This window comes from Phycodurus eques, chromosome 14, assembly GCF_024500275.1.
Source record: "Phycodurus eques isolate BA_2022a chromosome 14, UOR_Pequ_1.1, whole genome shotgun sequence".
NCBI lineage: Eukaryota > Metazoa > Chordata > Actinopteri > Syngnathiformes > Syngnathidae > Phycodurus > Phycodurus eques.
Window position 1 is genome coordinate 1,431,027 of NC_084538.1, and position 20,789 is coordinate 1,451,815.

General features: G+C 43.5%; 1 protein-coding gene and 1 long non-coding RNA gene across 3 annotated transcripts; both read left to right on the forward strand.

The window, feature by feature from the left end:
- Window positions 1-720: 720 nt before the first annotated feature.
- LOC133412904 (uncharacterized) lies at window positions 721-4,401 on the forward strand. 2 transcript variants are annotated; one of them, XR_009769808.1, is made up of 3 exons: window positions 721-874; window positions 1,968-2,261; window positions 3,393-4,401. It is a non-coding gene; the product is annotated as an uncharacterized LOC133412904 (long non-coding RNA). The 2 variants fall into 2 exon arrangements; XR_009769809.1 differs by having other exon boundaries at window positions 3,396-4,401.
- A 7,060-nt stretch (window positions 4,402-11,461) lies between these two features.
- foxi2 (forkhead box I2) lies at window positions 11,462-16,158 on the forward strand. The gene is made up of 2 exons (XM_061696689.1): window positions 11,462-12,173; window positions 15,617-16,158. The coding sequence occupies exons 1-2, from the start codon at window positions 11,519-11,521 to the stop codon at window positions 16,156-16,158; spliced, it is 1,197 nt and encodes a 398-aa protein (XP_061552673.1). The 5' UTR covers window positions 11,462-11,518.
- The last annotated feature ends 4,631 nt before the right edge of the window (window positions 16,159-20,789 follow it).

Sequence of the window (20,789 nt, forward strand, 5' to 3'; positions counted from 1 at the left end):
TTAACAAGTGCATGCTTCTGTATTTCGTGCATGCATAACATGAAATTTCATTTGGTGGAGACAGAAAATGTCCTCATATTCTCGAATGAGCCTGCAAGGTTACTACACCAGCAAATTAGATCTTCATGAGACATTTGAAGGTCCTTCCTCCATCCACACATCTTCAGTCAATAGTTCACTTCCTTCGTCTTTCACAGTTGTTAAAAACAGAAGAAAGAAATCAAATCAATTCTCATTTGTTGTCACCTTTGAGTGAGTGTTCCAATGTGGTTGATGTTTCGTATGGAAACTCAAGGAAAGCTAGGGAGCTAGTTTTGGTTGGCGAACAGCTATTGTGTTTGTTTTGTTTGTTTTAAGTAAAAAGCTAACAAATTAACAGCTGAGGTAACTAACTCATTGTCTAAATACCTAAGAAATTGACAGCGAAAAGTTTCATGGTTGTATTTTAGGGTAATCCTAACAACCTAAAAAAATGAACTAAGTAGCAACCTAACTAACAAAGTAACGTACTAAAAACTCAATAACTAATGAACTAAAACCCGAACAACATAAACTAGTAAGTAATAACCAAAGAGACTAACAACTGATTAGAAAAGAAAGAGGAATCAAACCGCTCTCGTTTCATGCGCTCGGACGGGAGGCATGCAAAGGGCAAAGCGTAGGAGGCGGACGGAACGGAAGCGCTGCTATCAACCCACAGGCGTCATTAGCGTTAGCGCTCGTCGCGGCGACCTTGGCGCTCAATGGAGCTCCTGTGCAGGTAAGGAAAACCTCGGCGGGGCCACGGCCAGGAAGACTCCAAGATAACCCCGTTGACGCCCGGAGGGAGGAGATGATGCCCAACGGATTCGAGTTCGTCTGAACAAACAACGAGGTCAGACACGTTTGGATGTGAAGGAGTGCCATCACATGCAAAACATGTGCATGTATAGAAGTTACTTAAGCTACTTAGATCGGTTTGATCGGTATCGGCCGATAATTTGCATTTTATGCCGATCGGCTTTCGTGTCATAATTCGCCGATCCGATCAATGACATCATCGATCGGCTCCGCACAAGACATTTACTTCGTCGCGTATGAATCCAAAAGCTAGTTTATTTTTAGCCTCGTCACGTGTCTTGTGGCGCAGTACTGTAACTATCTGACGGCCAATAAAGTTTTTGCAATCTTGTCGGTGAAAAAACACGTCGTCGGTGCGGGACTATTTTGCGGCGTCTCAGACAAACGGCACGCAAGTTCTTTGCAGTCCGTGCACAACTGAAGTACGTCGTGGGGAACGTCATCGAAATGCTTCAACTCATTTGATCGGGCACCTGAAGAACGCAGCGTGGAAGGAAAAAAAAAAAGGAAAAGCCAAACGGACACAAACTCCGGACAACACCCGTCCATATAGCCGGGAGAGTGAGAAAGTTAGAGTAAGCATGTCGTTAACAGTATTTGTTAAAGTCATTTAATTACAGTAAATTAGCACCCATTATTTCTGTCAGTTGTAATGTTGATTTGACCTAAACTTGTGTCAGTGGCCAATCCTTGAATGCCCCCTAGAGGTCATTGATGTTCTAACTTTTGTCTAAAATGCTCGAGAATAATTTGGAAGATACAGTACTCAGTATACAGTACACAAGTATATAAATATAAATGAACAAGCCTTGTAAATAGACACATTGCTCCATCTTGTGGTCAGTTATCGTTTTTTGGTTTTTTTTAAACTTGGTGATCGGCCCCAAAAATCCTGATCGTGTACAGCCGATTAGTAAGTAGATGGACAGAGGAATGTATGGGAGGATGTACGGTATGTAGGTCAAATTTGTGGTTGGATCGAGAGATAAATCGGTCGATGGCCGGCTGGACTATTGGGTGACGGATGGATGGATGGATGGATGGATGAGTGAGTGAAGGGATGTACAGTTGGATGGACACATTGAAGGGCGCACTGTTGGATGAACACATGAATGGTCTGATGACAGGTGGAAGGATGGACGGACGCATGGATTTTGGGATGGAGGGATGAGCAGATGAATTGACAGATGGATGACGGACGGATGCACGTCAAGGGCCCTAGGACCTGCAGTGAGGTCACTTCGACACCAACGTGGACCCGAGGGACCTCTCGTGTTCTGTGAAGCTCTCAGCGCTGTCACCCCGCCAATCTTGTCCAGACATTCTCAGTCGCTGCCAGATCCCGTTGGTAGCGACTTCATTGGTAGCTGGTCCACTGCCCAGAGTCATCAGTCAGTGGAACAAAGCCCCCACCACCACAGGTTTGTCCGGGCCGAGCCATTCACGGACATATAAAAGCCCCTCGGAACCGAACTGAGGCTCCGATTGGCCGGCAGAAATAAGGCGTCATCAATCAACCGCGCACAAACAACGTCAGGATGTGGCGGACGAAACTTGAGGCAATAACAATAACGCTCTGTACGCGACACTCACACCGCAGTCACACGAGAATCGCGACGCCCGCGCTTCATTCCAAAGAGACAAAATGGAGTTTGAGTCTGTCTTGTCGCAGGATCGCAGATCTCGCGATCACGGCACGCGCGACGTCACTCGCGTTTGCTACGAGCCGAGTTTGAACGTACACGAGCAAGTGTAGTTTTCGAACAGCCGAGCGTTCGTCCGTTGGCGTGTAACACGCGTACACGAAGAAAAGCCCATTTCTGCGGTCCCGTGCGGTTGTCTCTCTCGCTCGACTTGCAACTCTCGTCCGATGAATGTCACGGCCATCGTACAGTGACTGTTAAATCAGGGTTAAAAGGCTGGAAAAGTATTCATTCGAGAGAAACATTTGCAGCGCTCTTGTAACAGGTTGCCAACTCAAAAAACTAACAGCATTATCTTCACACGCGCTCACAATCAGTCGGGGAGTAACTCATTACACGGAACGAGATTATAGTCATTTCATTACGTAATTTATGCAATTGTAATCCGTGACAATACTGGGAGAAAATGTGTCATTACATCGCAATTGCTTTTGGAAATATCCATGACTACAATTTCATTTATATTTGGAGGGGAAAAATGGGATTTTTCTTTCCCTATCACTTCCTGCTTCTAAAGCCGACGCTTGTGATTGGCTGTGTCTGGTCGTGTGGCATTCCGCCGCCGTCTCGGACATGACGCATTTTTCCGAATAGGACCTCGAAGCGCCACCTTGTGGTGCAATTATTAGTTTGTCTGAGATTTTGAAAAGGTTTTACTCATAGTTTGACTTTGGAACACAAAAGAACTTTTGAACAGTTTCATCTTTATAATTTGGGATTTTTTTTTATTCACTTATCTTAGGTCTCCTATGAAGTGATATTGTCTCAGTTTTGTACATTTGTCATTAGCTCAAAATCAAATGTAATGAGTTCTATTACTCTGAGAAAGTAATTGACTTCCATTTTCAGCAGGGTAACCTCCTTCACTCCCCCTCCACAAGTGCAGCCTCTTTTTCTCCGCAGCGCAAACGAACTCGGCCGTGAACTCCGTCGCCCCCTGTCGTCCTGTGCCCGCTTCCCACCCGGGCCGGTCGTCGTGGCAACAGGGCCGAGGGCTCGCTTTCGTGAAGGATGACAGGAAGCGAGCGTCAGGATGCCGCTTGGCGAAAAAACATCACAGGCAACCTCGCCTCACGCGAACCCTTCGATAACGACGTGTGCTGGCTCCGCAACATTGCGTCAGTCCATTCTACTCTGATGTGTGCTCGCCCCGCGATGTTTGGCGTGTCCACGTTTATGTTACGCGGTTGCGCCGCGACGTTATTTCCCTCCCTGCTTACTTTCGAGTAGACTCTGACTTCTGATCGCTCCTCAATGTTGTGTGCGTCCGTGTTAACGTTACAGTAGACTCTGAAGCGGTAGTTCCGTAATGTTATATTTGCTCCGTAATGTTGCGAAAGTTAATGTTTATATAGCAGTAGATTAAAACGCGGTTGCTTGTTATGAGGTCGAGCCACAACGTCATGTGCGTCCGTGTTCCAGAAGACTGTGACACGTTTGTAGACCCTGACACACGCTCATTCCAAAATGTTCCGCGCATCCGTGTTGATACGGTCACTACGCAATGTTGTGTGCGCCCACGTTCCAGTCGACTGTGACATGTCGTCGCTCCACATTGTAGTACGCGTCCATAGTTATGTTCCAGGCGATGCTGATGTCGTTCCACAATGTTGTGTGCGCCCTTATTGACATCCTTGTAGACTCTGGCATGTGGTTGCTCCACAATGTTGCGCATCCGTGTTTATGTTCCAGTGTACTCTGACATGTGGTCGTTCTCCAATGTTGTTTGTGTGTGTGTGTGTGTGCGTGTGTCCTCGATTATGTCTGCGATGATTTGCGTGTGTGGTTATGCCACCGTGTTGTGCGCCCAAATTTGTGTTCAAGGATGATGTTTCTCCCCAGTAGTCTTTTTTTTTTTTTTTTATAAAAACATTATTTTGTTTTCAACACCCCTTTTACTTGACATACGTCGGAATATACTAATAAAATAGTTGAATATGATTCCCAAAAATGTGCGAGACGCTGCCATCTGTCTGAGTAAAGAAACTCTCCCAGTGACTATTTGCCCTGTTTGGAGGCGTGAAGGTTCTGGAGCCAACGAGCTCAACAGCCAAGTCCTTAAAGAGCCAGCTCCTGCCAAGCCCATTAATTACCCCTTTTAACACTTGACAAGTCAAGTAAACCTTCTTCCAGGGACTTTGCTCGACTGTCAACTAGTTCAAGCACTTAGCATGGACGACAGCGCCACCCCCAAAAAAATAACTTTTAGTGCTAGGGGCGTCACTGGACCCTTTCACACGGTGTTTTAGAAACTTGTGCAAAGATTGAGAACAATAACAACAACAAGACCTCAACTTTTTCACTATTTCAGTTTACTGGATTTTAGGGGGGGGGGGTGGCTAAAACGCTGCACTGGGGGTCCAGCATGAGTCGCCCCGCCCCCGGTATAAAAGAACCGAGCGCCTTCGTTCGCATCAGCGGTTGTCCGGTGCAATTGCGACGTGCATTTAGCTAGCTATCTACGCCGACACCCCGAAATTGCACCTTCCGTTTGGAAATTTCGTTGATGTGGCCGTTTTAGAGCACCACGTCGTCGGCCATGAGTGCTGCGCACAAATGACAGTGAGAAAGGCGGAAGGCGCGACGAGGGAAATAAAAAGGAGGATTTTTTCAAAATCAAAGCCTGACTTCGGCACGGCGGACGACTGGTTAGAGCGTCAGCCACACAGTTCGGAGGACCCGGGTTCAATCGCCGGCCCCGCCTGTGTGGAGTTTGCATGTTCTCCCCGTGCCTGCGTGGGTTTTCTCCCACATCCCAAAAACATGCATGAATTGGAGACTCTAAAATTGCCCGTAGGCATGACTGTGACTGTGAGTGCGAATGGTTGTTTGCTTCTATGTGCCCTGCGATTGGCCGGCAACCAGTTCAGGGTGTACCCCGCCTCCTGCCCGATGACAGGTGGGATAGGCTCCAGCACGCCCGCGGCCCGCGACCCGCGTGAGGTGAAGCGGCTCAGAAAATGGATGGATGGAAAGCCTGACTTGTCAGCCAGCGTGCGGACCGGTACTTCGCGCTTGTGCGGTCGCTTTAGAGCGCCTCGTGGTCGCTGCGTGAAAAATCCCCGCGACGACCTGGTGGGCTGTATTCCAGCCACCGGAGGCTTTAAGTGGATATATTTATCAATGTGTGTCACTGACACAAGAAAAAGCCTGAAGAAAAATGCAAACAGCGCCATTACCGCCCACCATGAATACCCCCCTGTGCATGTTAGTGTGCGCGCGTGTGCACAGTGTTTATCGGGTCATGCAAATGACGGCGTCCAGACGAACACGGGTGGATTGACGTAAAAATAGATTTGCGCTAAATGAACTCATTGTACGCCTCCTCAATGCGACCTAGTGTGCCAAGAAACAAACATCAATCCACCTTCTTACACATAGAGACACCTATTGATTTTTTTTAACATAAAGCGCCTCCATAAATACATACCGTTATCGGCGTAAATCACTTGAGGGGTTTGCATTCCTCGAGTTACAAATGCTGCTTTTAATGGCAAAACAAGAACACTATTGATTTTGCCAGGGTGGCATTGGCAGAGCAAGAATCCTATTGATTTGGAACCATATTCAGCACACGATAGCACTTTAGGACAACAACGCAAGAACCCCATTGGTTTTGAATACAGTCCGACACAGAGTTGCTAGCGTAGCGGGCGCTAAATGTCAAAGGAGTACGTGTTCTTTTTCAAAATTCCCAACTTGTCCTCCTCAAACGGGAGTACATCAAAGCAGGAATCCTATTGCTTTCTCCCAATGTGTCTCTTTCGCGCGAGTTGGCCACGAAGCGTCACGACAAAGTGTCGTCGTTGTCCATATGTGCTGCTCGCCACCCGAGGCGATGATTTTTCCAGCCAAGGCCCAAATGACGCCATTCAAGTCCAAGTGATCCTGCTCCTGCTGCTGCAATTACTCTGCGGCCACAGCGCAAGCAGGAGGTGAGGGCGGAATATCACGAGCGCTACTAGTGCTAATGTGTCAAACATGGAGGAAGGAAGGGCTTTGATGTTTTACGAGAAAGTTCCTGGAATGTGTGTTGGACTTGGGGAAACGTGATCCCTTCCAGCTCCTTCGAAGAGTTGTGACGTCCAATCATCAAGTTGTGGACGCACGCAGTCCATTGTGGTGCGATGTCACCACCCAGTGGTCGTTACGCATACTGCGGGCAGTCTAACACCTGCACTTGCAACACGAAGACTGCAGAGGGCAGCGTTGACCCACAAATACAAAAGTGAAGGGGATACTTTCTTGCTGCTCCATGTTTAATACCAATCTTAACGTTAATGTCAATAACGCATATTTACAAAAATACACAATCACATAGTATTGTTTTTATATCTTTTTTTTTTTTATATTGTTTGTTAATGTACGAGGTTTTCTGTGTAAGTAATTAACCTGACATTCATTATGCTGTACTGAACTCGTGTATAAAGCACGCCTAGTTTTAGGATTTCATGTACTGTCGACAGTATACCAGGTAGAGGTTCTTCTTTGGTATTGAAGTGAATAACTGATCTTCCATCCATCCATTTTCTGAGCCGCTTCTCCTCACGCGGGGGTCGCGGGGGTGCCGCAGCCTATCCCAGCTGTCATCGGGCAGGAGGCGGGGTACACCCTGAACTGGTTGCCAGCCAATCGCAGGGCACATAGGAACAAACAACCATTCGCACTCACAGTCGTGCCTACGGGCAATTTAGAGTCTCCAATTCATGCATGTTTTTGGGATGTGGGAGGAAACCGGAGTGACCGGAGAAAGCCCACGCAGGCACGGGGAGAACATGCAAACTCCACACAGGCGGGGCCGGGAGATTGAACCCGGGTCCTCAGAACTGTGAGGCTGACGCTCTAACCAGTCGGCCACCGTGCCGCCAATAACTGATCTTGACTTATGTAATTAATAACTCATGATATTCACTGTGAATGTGAAGAGATATGTCCACTTGCAGAGCAACCACGGAGCGGGCCTCCTCCGCCACCTTGTTGACCCGGGACGGGAATTGATACGAACGTAGCGATTCCGAGTCCTTACCGATTCTCATCGGGTGAGGGAATGAAATAATATAAATGGTTTTGTTTGCTTTAAATCTTGAATGATTTCCTTAATCATTTTGGACAGAAGATATAGTGCAAACTCATAATCTAGAATGTACCCTGAGGGGGGGAGGGGGGGGGGGGACTTCTTCAAATATGTCAAGAGATGGTTATATATTAAATAAATAAAAAATTTAAAAAAAGTTCGTTTTGGCATACATTACAAGATCTCAGAGTGCCTTAGGAAAATGTCTAGTTCCACTCTCAATGACATATTTGGGTTTTTTTAACACATCTGATACAAAAACTTGAAACATTGAGACTGAAAACAGTCAAAGGAGAATTTCAACTTTCACCACTCCTGCCAGGTGAAGGTTTATGGCACTGAATTAAGTATGATACTTTAGCTACTCCTACTTGACTTTTCGCATTCAACTTGATCCAAAAGGAATTCAGACATACAACAGAGAATTGTTCTGTTAAAAAAAAAAAAAAAAAAAAAAAAACAATCCTGGTTTTACACGATTATACTTTTTCGAAGCTGCCACCTCCGGCGAGAGTCGGGGCACACCTGGGAGACGCGAGCCCCAGAGCGACCCGTACCGAATCCCCCTCACCGTGCCCCCCTCTGTGACGGCCGCTTGACAAAACTTGGATTTCTTTTCTCCTCCTTGCTTTCTTGCCGTGACGTTTGCCCAATCACAGGAGAGGACGGGCGCTTTAAGCGGCCTCGCCGGCCACGGTTCTTTCCCCCCCCCCCCAATAATCGAGAAGCGGAATCATCGGGCAGGCAAACAAACGATTCCGAGAAATCGAAACACTGGGAACCAGTTCAACAAAAGAACCCATTGACGTTGTCTGATATGAAAGTAAGTCCACTTAATGCTAACACACTATACAAAACCCCATAGATGGGATAACAGAACTAGCATCAACCTCATGGTAATTATAAACCATTGAATAACTGACTGTATATTTGAACACAAGATATAGCAACACATGCAGACACAGCGTACAGCAAAACTCACAGGCATATATTCTTTATCATCTGCAAAAAAATTGCTAATATCAGTTTACAGCTGATATTAGCTGATATTTAACAGCTGAATTGCGGCGGTCCGGTTTCTGTTTTATCGTCAAATCTAGTAGTAGTAATACGTCTATGTATCGTACTGCCACCTGATGGGCAGGACGTGCAACACCAGTAGGAGCAGCACAATGCCCACTGAATTATAACACGATGCAGAAACTGTTTTAATTTTTTTATATTCTATTTCGTCATGTTACCCCGCCTCCTGCCCCATGATATCTGGGATAGGGTCCAGCACGCCCGCGACCCTTGTGAGGAGAAGCGGCTCAGGAAATGGATGGATAGATGATTTGAATCATACAAAATATAACCAAGTTAGCAAGCCTTATCTTTTCTTAGTAATAATTGGTCATTTAATGGTTATTTCAGGAATTCAACAGATGATCGTCACATGCTTAAGCACAATTCTTCCATCTCATCTTCGAAATATAATTAAGCTCATGTGTTAAAAATGTGAGTTTCCCTTCAAGAAAAAACATTGTGGTGAGTCTAAAAAAAAAAAAAAAAAAAAATCTTCATTTAACGGTGTCGACGATTTAATGAGCCGACTTTGACTGCTGCCCGCCGGGAGACGTTTGAGAAGATGTCAACACTCCACACGTTTGACAGCTCTCCATTATTCAAACGTGACATTTGGTTACAATGAGGCAATTATGAGCACTTAGGACCCCACCAGTGTTACTTATCGTAATAAGAAGCACCTTATTAAATCTTGTCATTCTCGTACAGTACATCTGACGCATACTGTATATCCGCGCCATGCTTTTTCTTAGCCAGCTTCTAACTAACCCCCGACCTCGCTATTAGAAATTCTTCTTACTTCATTATTACCCCTTTGAAGATTTTGATAAATATACAAACCATTTGTCTCATAGTTATACTATTGAGAATTAGATGATATTTTTCAAGTTATGATTGGGAAAAGTGAATATTACTTAAGTTGAGTCTTTTCGATTTAAAGCTGCATCGCAATTTTTGATGTGCACATGAACATTGAAAACCTTGAAATTAATCAAATTGTTGATTTAGATTCTTTTTTGTTCCCTTTTTATTAGAGTTCCTTGTTCTAAAAATAACAAAAAAAATATTGAATACATTTTTAGTTAAGAGTTTTTAGTTTTCCAATCACATCACATTTTAAAGAGGTCAAGAAATTGACTGATTAAAAAAAGTTCCATTCTTTTGCTATATTTGATGAGATTTTTTAAATTGTATTTCTTATGTATTTTTAATACAAATAAAATTGGACTTTTTATGCTCGTTGACAACTAAATAACTAACATACATCACTTAAGAATTGGAATGAATATTACTAATGACATGAAACCATTTGTCATGATATCAATCAATTCGAATATTGTGCAAAATTCAGTACTTCAATTCAGCCTCTCTCGCTGCCTTAAAATGAGTCAGCAATAATGTCGACGGGCTTGTTTTGTGTGCGCGTTTGTTTTTGTCCACGATGTCTCGGTCTCCATACACAACATCTAGCGTTTCTCATTCCAAATCCAACAGAGGACAGCGTGCACCTGAATTGTTTCCGAGCTAAATAAAATGTCGTATATCGTCATTTCTCATGTTTAATACACACGGGAGTATAAGGCGCACCACCCCCAAAATTGACTAAAAAAAATAAATAAATCAGGATTGTCCTTCTTCCTATGTATAATGTGCATTGATATATTTATATGCAGTAAATGTTAGTGGTGACCATCTCCTAATTTGTTCTTTCTAATCAATACTCATCAGTAATATTATCAATACTGAGCCTTACTTGCCCTTTAAAAGTGTATTTAATATCGTGTCGCACCCTAGTGTTTAGTTTGAACACTTTGGCTTTCAAATGAATTTCTTATCTATTCCATCCATGTTCTGAAATGTGCCAAATATCCTGGTTTAAGCAAACAACTTGTGCCATATGACTTGAACGCAGCGTCTTGCCCTGTGCAGGTTCAGAGCTGAGGGTTGCAGGGTTTGGGGGGAACAAACCATTTTTGAGACAATAGGGGGTGGTGTTACATTTTTCTTGTTCAATTTGTACAGTCCACACTAGAACTGTATGGTTTTACACTTTTCTATAAAAAAGAAAAAAAGAAAATTAAAAAAAAAAAACGATTTTTCAAACTAAATGTTTTAGAGCTCTTACATTTGAGGGGTGCTGGGATTCATTCATAAAAATGGACAAGAAAAGCACATTACAACTTGGAATACATTTACAGTAACGGACCAACTTTTTTCTCATGGTTCTTATTTTCAAAGCTCATTTTCAAGTTGAAGCTATTCTTTTTATTATTGGCATGTTTGACATTATAATGACCCAAAAAATGAGAGAAAGTTGAACCTCATTTTTCTATTATTGGTATCTTTAATTTGATACGCACGATTGAAAAAAAAATCTAGAATAACAGATCTACTGATTATTTTTTGAAGTTTAACTTTGTCATCATTTTTTTTCCAATGGCGTTTTCAATTTTCTGGAACCTAATTTAAACATAATTATAGAGACAGGTCATGATTCAAAACAAGTTTGAGTATTTAACAGCATTATGATTTGTTTAGATTTAAAAAAAAAAAAAAAAAAAAAAAAAAAGTTTGTTTTGTCCGAGTGAGGCTCAACACGAGTCAAAGCAAACCTGTCAGTGTTTCCCTGCGGGAGGCGCGACCGCGCGAGTGACCTCGTCTCGACCACGCCCCCCTCGAGTCGCGATTGGCCGCCGAGCTTTTCGCTGTCAGGAGCGTCAAAACAATTCAAAGTGGTTTCGCACGCAGACAAACAGACACTTGTTGAAAGAGAGAGGACAGGAGAACCTCTCCTCCGGTCGCCTTCACAGCACCTCCCAATTCCGGACTCGGAGTGATGATCGAGCCCGAGTCCCACCATCAGAACCAGCATCATTCCTCCGCACCCAGAGGCGCGCAGCAGGGCCCGGACATGGCCGTGTACTGCGATTCCCTGAGCGGCATGTACCACCACCACCACCACCACCACCACCACCACCAGCAGCAGCAGCAGCAGCAGCAGCCGCCTCAGAGCCTCCAGAACCCCGCTCACCGAGCCGCCGGCTTCGGCCTGCACGGCGAGTTCGCCTCCCCGCCCAGCCCGTACCTGTGGGGCGTCAACCCCGCACCACCGGCGGCGGCGGCGGCGGCGCCTTACCTGCACGCCGGCAGCCCCTCGGCGCCCTTCGGCCCGCCCTCGTACGGCTCCCCGCGGCCGTTCCTGGCCGCCGGCTCGCCGGCCTTCGGCGGCCCGGAGCTAGGCTGGCTGTCGGTGGCCAGCCAGGAGGATCTGCTGAAGCTGGTGCGGCCGCCGTACTCGTACTCGGCGCTGATCGCCATGGCCATCCAGAACGCGCACGACAAGAAGCTGACGCTCAGCCAGATCTACGCCTACGTGGCTGACAACTTCCCCTTCTACAAGAAGAGCAAGGCCGGCTGGCAAAACTCCATCCGCCACAACCTGTCGCTCAACGACTGCTTCAAGAAGGTGCCGCGCGACGAGGACGACCCCGGTACGTCACCTGAGCGGCGACTTCACTGATTGAGGAGAGAGGGAAAAAAAAAAAAAAAAAAAAAAAAAAAAAGCTATCACTTCTCAAACAAACTAGACTAGACTGATGTCTTTTTTTTTCTTTTTTTTTTTTAACCATAAACGTGATCCCCCGTTAATCGCAGAAGTTACGCTCCAGAACCAGCCGCGATACGCCAAAATCCGCGATCCAGAAAGATAGAACTGTTTTTATAAAGCCTTAAAAGAACCCTCAAACAGATTTCAAAGTCTTAAAACACACTTTTTGAACACATTGGAAACGAATTTGAACACAAAATAAAATGTCGAATCACAAAATGGAAAGAAAAAATAGAATCCAAAGTAAACAGCGAGGCTGTCTGGCACAACTTGTCACTCGACGGGAACAACCACCGGGTTGTCCGTGAACGCACCGCCGACCGATTGGCTCAACTTCACGGGCAGCAAATTCAACTTGTTTTTATTATATACGCTAATCCCGTGGTCAGCGTGGGAGTGACTTACTGCGATCGGTGAAAATCCACGATATTGAGAAACGACATCATTTTTGAAAGTTGGTTTAAGCCTTCACTGTTAACATTTTCAAACATAGTGTACAAAAACTGCGTCGTAAAAAAAAGAATAAAGACCGCTTCAAGAGGTCTCAGTGAACGCACCGTCGTCGAGTACAGCAGTGACAGACTTGAGAATGTCTACTTCACTGACTTGTAAAAAAATGGAAAACACGATTACTTCTCAACAACGCAACATTTGGTTTTCGGACGTTTATTTTGATCTACCTAAAATATTTGAAGGCGGCACGATTGGACGACTGGTTAGCACATCCGCCTCACAGTTCTGAGGTTGCGGGTCCAAATCCCGGCCCCGCCTGTATGGAGTTTGCACGCTCTCTTTTCCCCGGGCACTCCGCTTTCCTCCCACATCCCAAAAACATGCACGGTAGGTTGACTGAAGCCTCTAAATTGCCCGTAGGTGCGAATGGTTGTTTGTTTCTATGTGCCTCGCGATTGGCTGGCGACCAGTTCGGGGTGTACCCCGCCTCTCGCCCAGAGTCAGCTGGCATGGGCGCCAGCACGCTCGCGACCCGCGTGAGGTGAAGCGGTACAGAAAATGGATGGATGATATATTTGAATACCGATACTAAGGCAACGATTAAACTGTGAGTTGAGCGGTGAATCGAACGTTGTTGCCATAAAAAAGATCAAACACATTTTTCATGATCTCCAGGTGGGAAAGGCAAATGTTACAGCAGGACACAGCAAAACAGTTGGAAAAGAACAACAACAATAAATAAATACATCCAAATACATCATAAGCAACTGTTGTAAACGGTGACTTTTTGGAACGATCAAGTGGCATGTTTTTATTACAATTATTTATTAAAATTACACTCATACATTTCAGTGCTTGTATTTGTTGAAGTAGATATTCAGAACTTTTTATATATTCTATTAAAGAAATAAGTGCTTTGTATGTGTGGCTGACACATTAAACTGGAAATAAAAATAGTAATAACTACTAAAAAAAAAAAACCTAGATATGCAAGATGCATTAATTGAACACTAAAAACATTTTTATAAGTTTATAGGCATTTACTGCGTGATTGAAAAGTTTTCAATATTTAGACCAAAAATATGTCCAATTAATATCCACACATACACAGTAATTCATATTAAAAAAAGATCCATTTGAATCACCACATGAGACACTGTTGGGCGTCCTTGGGTGAAAGGCACCATAAAACTAAGTGATTATCATTCAAATTCATGTCATGCGTTTCCAGTCAAAACATGTGTTTCCAGTCGTTAGCCGGGTTTTATATCGAGTGAGATTAAAGGCTCACATTCAGGCAATGCAAACGTTTGACTTTTGCCCACCTCTTTTGCTGCAACATGACCGAAATTTCACCTGTTGCTCTTCGGTTTGGACATTCTGGCACTTCTCTGCACATGTAGAAAAAAACTCATAGGTCGAGGAGCCGCAAAGACATCTTTGTCGTGGTTTATGTTATTTTGGAGGAAGTGCATCAGTAGCATTGGGACGCATTTCTTGAGAAAATACAAAAAACGCGTAGAACGTCAAACTTTTGGGTTTATTTGTATGAAGTGCCTTCATGTCGTTGGAACACGGTTGACATTTAAATAGACTTAAGTCGAGATGCAACTCACCATTATTTGAATAATCGGTTGATGTGTCGATTGTTTTTTCACTTAATCAATGAATCGGATAAAACCTTTTTCAATTTTCATCCCTTTGTTCAACAACAGGACATTATTTCAAACTTAGATTGTGATTGACTTTTTGTTTTGGTCAGAAAATAGATACAATCTGTTGATGATTGTTTTCAAAAATCAAAGCAGATGTTTGCAAGTCTTATTTTGGTTCAGTCTGCTTTCATGAAAGAACGACGAAAGAAATCTGAGAAGATTTATTGTTGAGAGGCTGAAATTTCGAGGATTTGGACCATTTTCTGTTAAACGAGCGGGCTCCGTGCGCCTCAACCCTCTAGTTCCTACGGAAAGCCCAATACTCCAAACCTCGTGAATAGTTCACGTGCAATAATATTGTACACATCAAACAGTTCAAGGTGTTATTGCAATGCTTCAGGATAGAAAATATTTGTTGTCATCTTATTGTCTGCCAGTATACACAAAATCATTAGATCTGCCAACCCTTGAGCAACCAACATAAAACTGACCATGAGGAAAAACACGGAGGATGCAAATCCAATCCATCAACTTTCAGAGACTGACCTTGTGACTTGTTGATACTCATTGCAAAACAAATTGATATTGGAAACTGAAGCCTTCTGAATTGAACTGGTAAATCATGATAGAATGATATTCGGGGTAGAAATGCTGTCTCACCTTTAGAAGGACCTGTGATGATAATAGCTTCAAGCACGGTAGGCAACATCTATACACTTAAAGCTCAACGTTTGTGTGTCCGTTTTCAAAGAACTTTCTAGAGCAAAAACGTTTTCTCGCACGTTTTTGCACGTTCCTGCACGTTTTGCAATAAGCCTCCACTTATAGTGCATGTTTCTCCATGTTTTTACATGTCCTTGGTCACATGTAATAGTAAGAATTGCCTGTCATGATATGTATTATTAGTTTGGTATTTAAAGAGGGCGTTGAAACCTTGGAGTCGTGCAGGAACGTGCAAAACGTGCAAAAACGTGCCACAATGTGCAAAAATGTGCAGGAACGTTCAAAAATGTGCAAGAAAACGTTTTTGCTCTCCAAAGTTCTTTGAAAACGGACACACAAACTTTGAGCTTTAAGTATATAGACAAGGTTTCTGAACAATTAATCGATTACCAAAATAGTTTTCAATTAATTTGACAATTGATTACTTGTCGATTCATCAATTAATTGCTGCACCTCAAGACCTCATATCTGACAAATGCGAATTTTCACGCTGCAGGCAAAGGAAACTATTGGACGCTGGACCCCAACTGCGAGAAGATGTTTGACAACGGAAACTTCCGGCGAAAAAGGAAGCGAAGGTCTGACCCGGCGCCAGTGGCGGGGGCCACCAAGATGGAGGACGGCGCGCGGGCCCCGACGCCCAAACCCGCCGACAACTCCCAGCTCTCGCCCTCGGACACGGACGCCCTGAGCGACAACCTCAAGACGGCGTCGCCGTCGTCGTGCTTCAGCAACTTTTACAGCAGCATGTCCTCTCTGGGGGGCCCGGCGGCAGCCTCCGGGGGGAGACAGGCGGGGCCCCTGGGCCTGCTCGACGAGCTGTCCAGCAGGAACATTGGCGCTCTGCAGGGCCCCTACCACGCGGGCGGCCAGCAGGACTCGGCGGGGTCGGAGCACGGCGGCGATGGTCTGCACTTCAACCGCGGCGTGTACTACAACGCCTTTGGCGGGGGGCAGGGCGGACAGTTCAACAGCCACCTGTACAACAGCTTCAGCGTCAACAGCCTCATTTACCCCCGAGACGGGGCCGAGCTATAGGGGACGCACGCCCCCCCCCCCCCCCCCCCCCCCCCCCCCCCCGGCCACACTCTCCAGACACTTTCTTAGAAACACTCACAATCAGAAATTCAAGGTTTTTGCTTGCCATGAAACTCTGCGTGTTGACCTAATGAAGTGACCGACTAGTGACGCACCATCAACAAGCACTTGTCTCCTTTTGTTGATAAATTTCGTTCAATACACTCATTTGTAAAGTTAGACCTGCGATCATGGTACGTTTTTTTGCTCACATTTAAGGATCTTTTTTTTTTTTTTTTTTTTTAAATGTACAGTCCAGTCAATCTTCTTTTACAAGTTTTGCCCAGATAAAGTTCGGGTATGCAGAGTTTTAGGTGGATAAAGTTCAGGTAGTCAAGATTCAGCGAAATAAACTTCATATATGTCGAGATTCGGCAAAATATACCAGATAAGGCGAGATTCGGCGAACTTCAGATATGCCGTGTTTTGGCCAGATAAAGTTCAGATATGTCGAGCTTTAGGCGGTTAAAGTTCAGATAGTCGCGACTCGGTGAAATAAACTTTATATATACCAAGCTTTGGCTCGATGAAGTTAATGTACTTTATGTCAAGCTTTGGCTCGATATATTTCAGAAATGTTAAGCTGTTAGCTAAATAAAATTCCGATACAACAAGCTTTTGGCTTGGTAAAGTTAATATGTGTCGAGCCTTGGCTGGATAAAGACCACATATGTCGAGCTTTGTCAAGATGAAGTTTGGCTACGTTGAGTTTTGGCCAGATGAAGGTTAATCTATATCACGCTTTGGCTCGATAAACGTCAGATATGTCAAGCACTTGGCTAAATAAAGTTCAAATATGTCAAGCTTTGGCTAGATGAAGTTAAAATTTGTTTAGATTTGGCCAGATGAAATTTGGATATGTCGAGTTTTGGCTAGATAAAGGTAAAATGTCGAGCTTTGGCTACATAAAGTTTGACTATGTTGAGCTTTGGCAAGATCAAATTTGCATGTCGCATTTTGGCTAGATAAAGTTCAGATACGCATCAAACCACATCGAGTCGTACCTCAAATTAAAGGCAATGATGAGGGCTTTGCAGATCTGTAATTATGTTGACAATATTTCCGACTGTGAAGACGCAATGACCAAACAACTTCAAACACCACCCCTTATTGAACTTGCAAATCAGCACGAACCCTGTAGGGGAAGCGTTTTTTTTATTTTTTTCTCGCTCTGCGGCGGCCGAACGAGTTCAAACCTGCCAAAGTTGCCTTTTATTTTTTTGAGCAGGGAACATGATTGGGGTGGGGGGGGGGGGGGTGGGTTGCCTCACGTTACCTCACGGAGACAAGATGTCTCCTCTCAGCTTTGCATGCAGTAAACATCACGCGTAGTTTTTTTTTTATTCTATTTTTATGGCAACTTCATGACTGAAACGACAGCACTACGCCTCATACGAACAAACAAAAAATATATTTTTGTAAATTATAGTTTGGAAATATTTATGCTATTTATGTAGATAGACATTGTTTTTGTACTCTAGTTTGATCAAAGCAGATGTATAAACAATATCCTGGGTTACATGAATATATTTCTATATGTATCAATTACTGCTCTATGACATTTTTCTCAGGATTCAGTTTGACAATCCTTAAACTTTTCTATTGTTGCCTTTTTCAATCTGTACGTACACACACACACACACACACACACACACACACACACACACAGGCAGTTCTAACTGTGATTATCAATAAATGGCCTATTGCCATAACACAGACTTGGTCATTTTTCTTTTTTTTTTTTTTTTTTTTTTTACACAGTTGCAACTTGTTCTGCGCACTGATTTGCTTAATATTGTTCACAGTGATCATGAAGATTTCTTTTACAGCATATTTATCTACAAATTCTTTCATAAAAATATAAAATCACAATAATGTCATAAAAATAATATGCAATATGTGTACACATACAAATTTTAACAAAAATAAAAACTAATATTCAAGAATTACATTTATTATTGTACAAATACTAACTACAATAAAAAACAGAATTAATACTAAATAATTCTGAATACTAATTTTAAAAAAATGTCAATATTTATAACGGTAATTCTTTTAATTTAGCAGCAAATCCCTGCAGCACAATCATGTGCCAGTTTATTGGTGTTGTTCTCATAAAAATGTACAAATATAAAACAAAAAAATAATTTAAAAAATGGTTGAATTGAGTAAAACTAAACAAAAACAAATGATTTTTAATTGACTGAAGCAAAGTTACTTAAAGCTTACATTTAAAGTTAAAATAAAAGTTACAGGTAATTGACAGCAAAGTCAACATGTGACAGTATATGTTTGTTATTTGATTTAAAAAAAAAAATAATTTTTTTTTTGGGAAAATGATTGTTGTTATTATAAAACTGATTTTGAAATGAATCCCCTTTTCTAGGACGTTACCCTCAACCATATGACACAACACAACGTAACTAGTAAGAATAATTATATAGGACCCATTGCAAAATATTTGTGGTTATCTTGTATTAAATTAAATATAATTATGAGTCAGAGCTAGTAGTAAAAATTTTAAATGACATTCAGCAGGCACAGTGCAGTCATTCATTTAGGAGGAATTTATTTTGGTCATTTTTTTGCTAATTAAATTAATTTACATCCAATTCATTCAAGTAAAACAAGGCCTAAATGTGCTTTTAATGACCAGATACCATGTGTGTTTTTGTAAATGCAACAAGAAAATGGAGGCAGCTTTTGACATAGTCGAGAGCGAAAGTTTAGCGTGGCTCCAGCGAGTTTGTCGCACGTCTTGATGGACGGCTGCGGGAAACAAGGGCACTTTTGTCTTTTGTCCCGGCTCCTTCATGCCCACCGTCCGTCCGTCCGTCCGCCCGTCCGTCCTCCCCCGTTAATTAGCGGCTTCTCTTATGTTAGCGTTAGCTGACAAGGAAAGGGAAAAAAACTAATTTGGTTAAAAATTTGAAGAGAGGACTCGTCAAAAACACAAACTGCACGCTGCGATTTTGGTTAGAATTTTTTCCTTTTTGCTCTTTCAGTCATGATGGGCGTTTTTCCACAATTCCGCATCGGTTCAATTGAGGCAACTAGAATCTTCTTGTTTGTTAAAAATGTTTAATATGTTATTGAAAAGGCTTGTTCATTTGTAAACTTTTAGATGTGATGTCTAAGATGGGTGTGTGGCGTTGGGGTGGTTACGAAACTGTTGTTGCCGTTGCTGCCAGGTGCGGCTGACGAGTGACCGTCCTGCATACCGACCGCTCGTTCGCCTGCCTGCTGCCTTTTGGTTAGTTGCCTCGATTCAAACTTTATGGATTACTATGACCTGGATGAGTTGACGAAACACTGATTTGGTCCTGTCCTTTTACAGTGGATAATATAAAAAGTTTACACACCCCTTCTAAAATGCCAGGTGTTGTGAATGAGTGGGCTGTTTTACTTAACTGGACCTGGCGGGCGCTGAGACAAGGTGGAGGAAATCATGAACATCTCTAAAATACAATCAGGTTTAGCACAAATCCTTCAGGCAAAAAATAAAAATAATATCAGGGAAGGCCTACTTGAGCAGCTGAAATTTGGGGGTGGTAGGGTGGGGGGTAATCAGATGCACTTTAAATGGTGGCAGGTGTGTGCTAACCTGAGTTTGAATGTGATTGGTTGATTCTGAACACAGCCACACCTCCAGTTCTTAGCGGGTGTGCACGCTTGTGCAACCATATTATTTTACTTTATTTTGACTGCCCCTCTTGAAAAGATGTCATTTTAAAATCTTTTTAAAGTTTTACAGGTTATAGGTCAGTTTTGAAATGAATGATCTTTTTTTGCATCACAAAGACTTGACATTCGAACAGGGGTGTGCAGACTTTTCATAAAGTGACCTGTTGACAAATTTTCCTTATAAAATCCCGAGCTTCAAATAAGGTCGACAAACAAACAATGTACACTTACAACACGAGCTTCATAGAATAATGTTGCATAAAGATATTTACTGTATGTACAGGATGTTCTCCAGAAGGTTCCCAGCTTGGCAGCAGTTCTACTGAATGAGCAGATTGGCTGCCAACATGTCAATTAGAGAAGCGCCACTGACCCGGGTTCTGTTTGACCACCTTCCTTTGGTCCCGGGACCTCCCACCCACCACCACCACCACCACTCACGCCCTCCTTCCTCATTTGGCACCGCTTCCATCGGGTGACGTTGAAAAGCGCCATTGTCGGCGCGGCTGGGAAGCGGCAGGATATCAGGCCCGGGGCGACATTTTCGGGGGCAACGCGTAGGTCTGCATCCTCGAAGGACCCCTGCGAGAAGTTTCACCTCATTAATGAGAATTGTCTTTTTTGTGTGGGTGGAGTCCACTCGGTCGAGGAATTCCGCGCGGGACGTTATGTAAGGCCACGAGAGGGGACGCCGGGGTACAACTCAAGCATTCGTAACACTCCGTACTGTATAGAAATCCTGGGCTGAGGCACCATAGGCGTTTCTAGCTAGTTGGAATACCAACACTCCTACAATTTGAGAGATTTACAGTGGAACCTCGATAAAACGGACCGTCGGGACTGAACAATGCGTTCAAAAATACTTTCCATTTGTCACTTAAACTGCCTTTGACAAAGTCTGTTAGTTC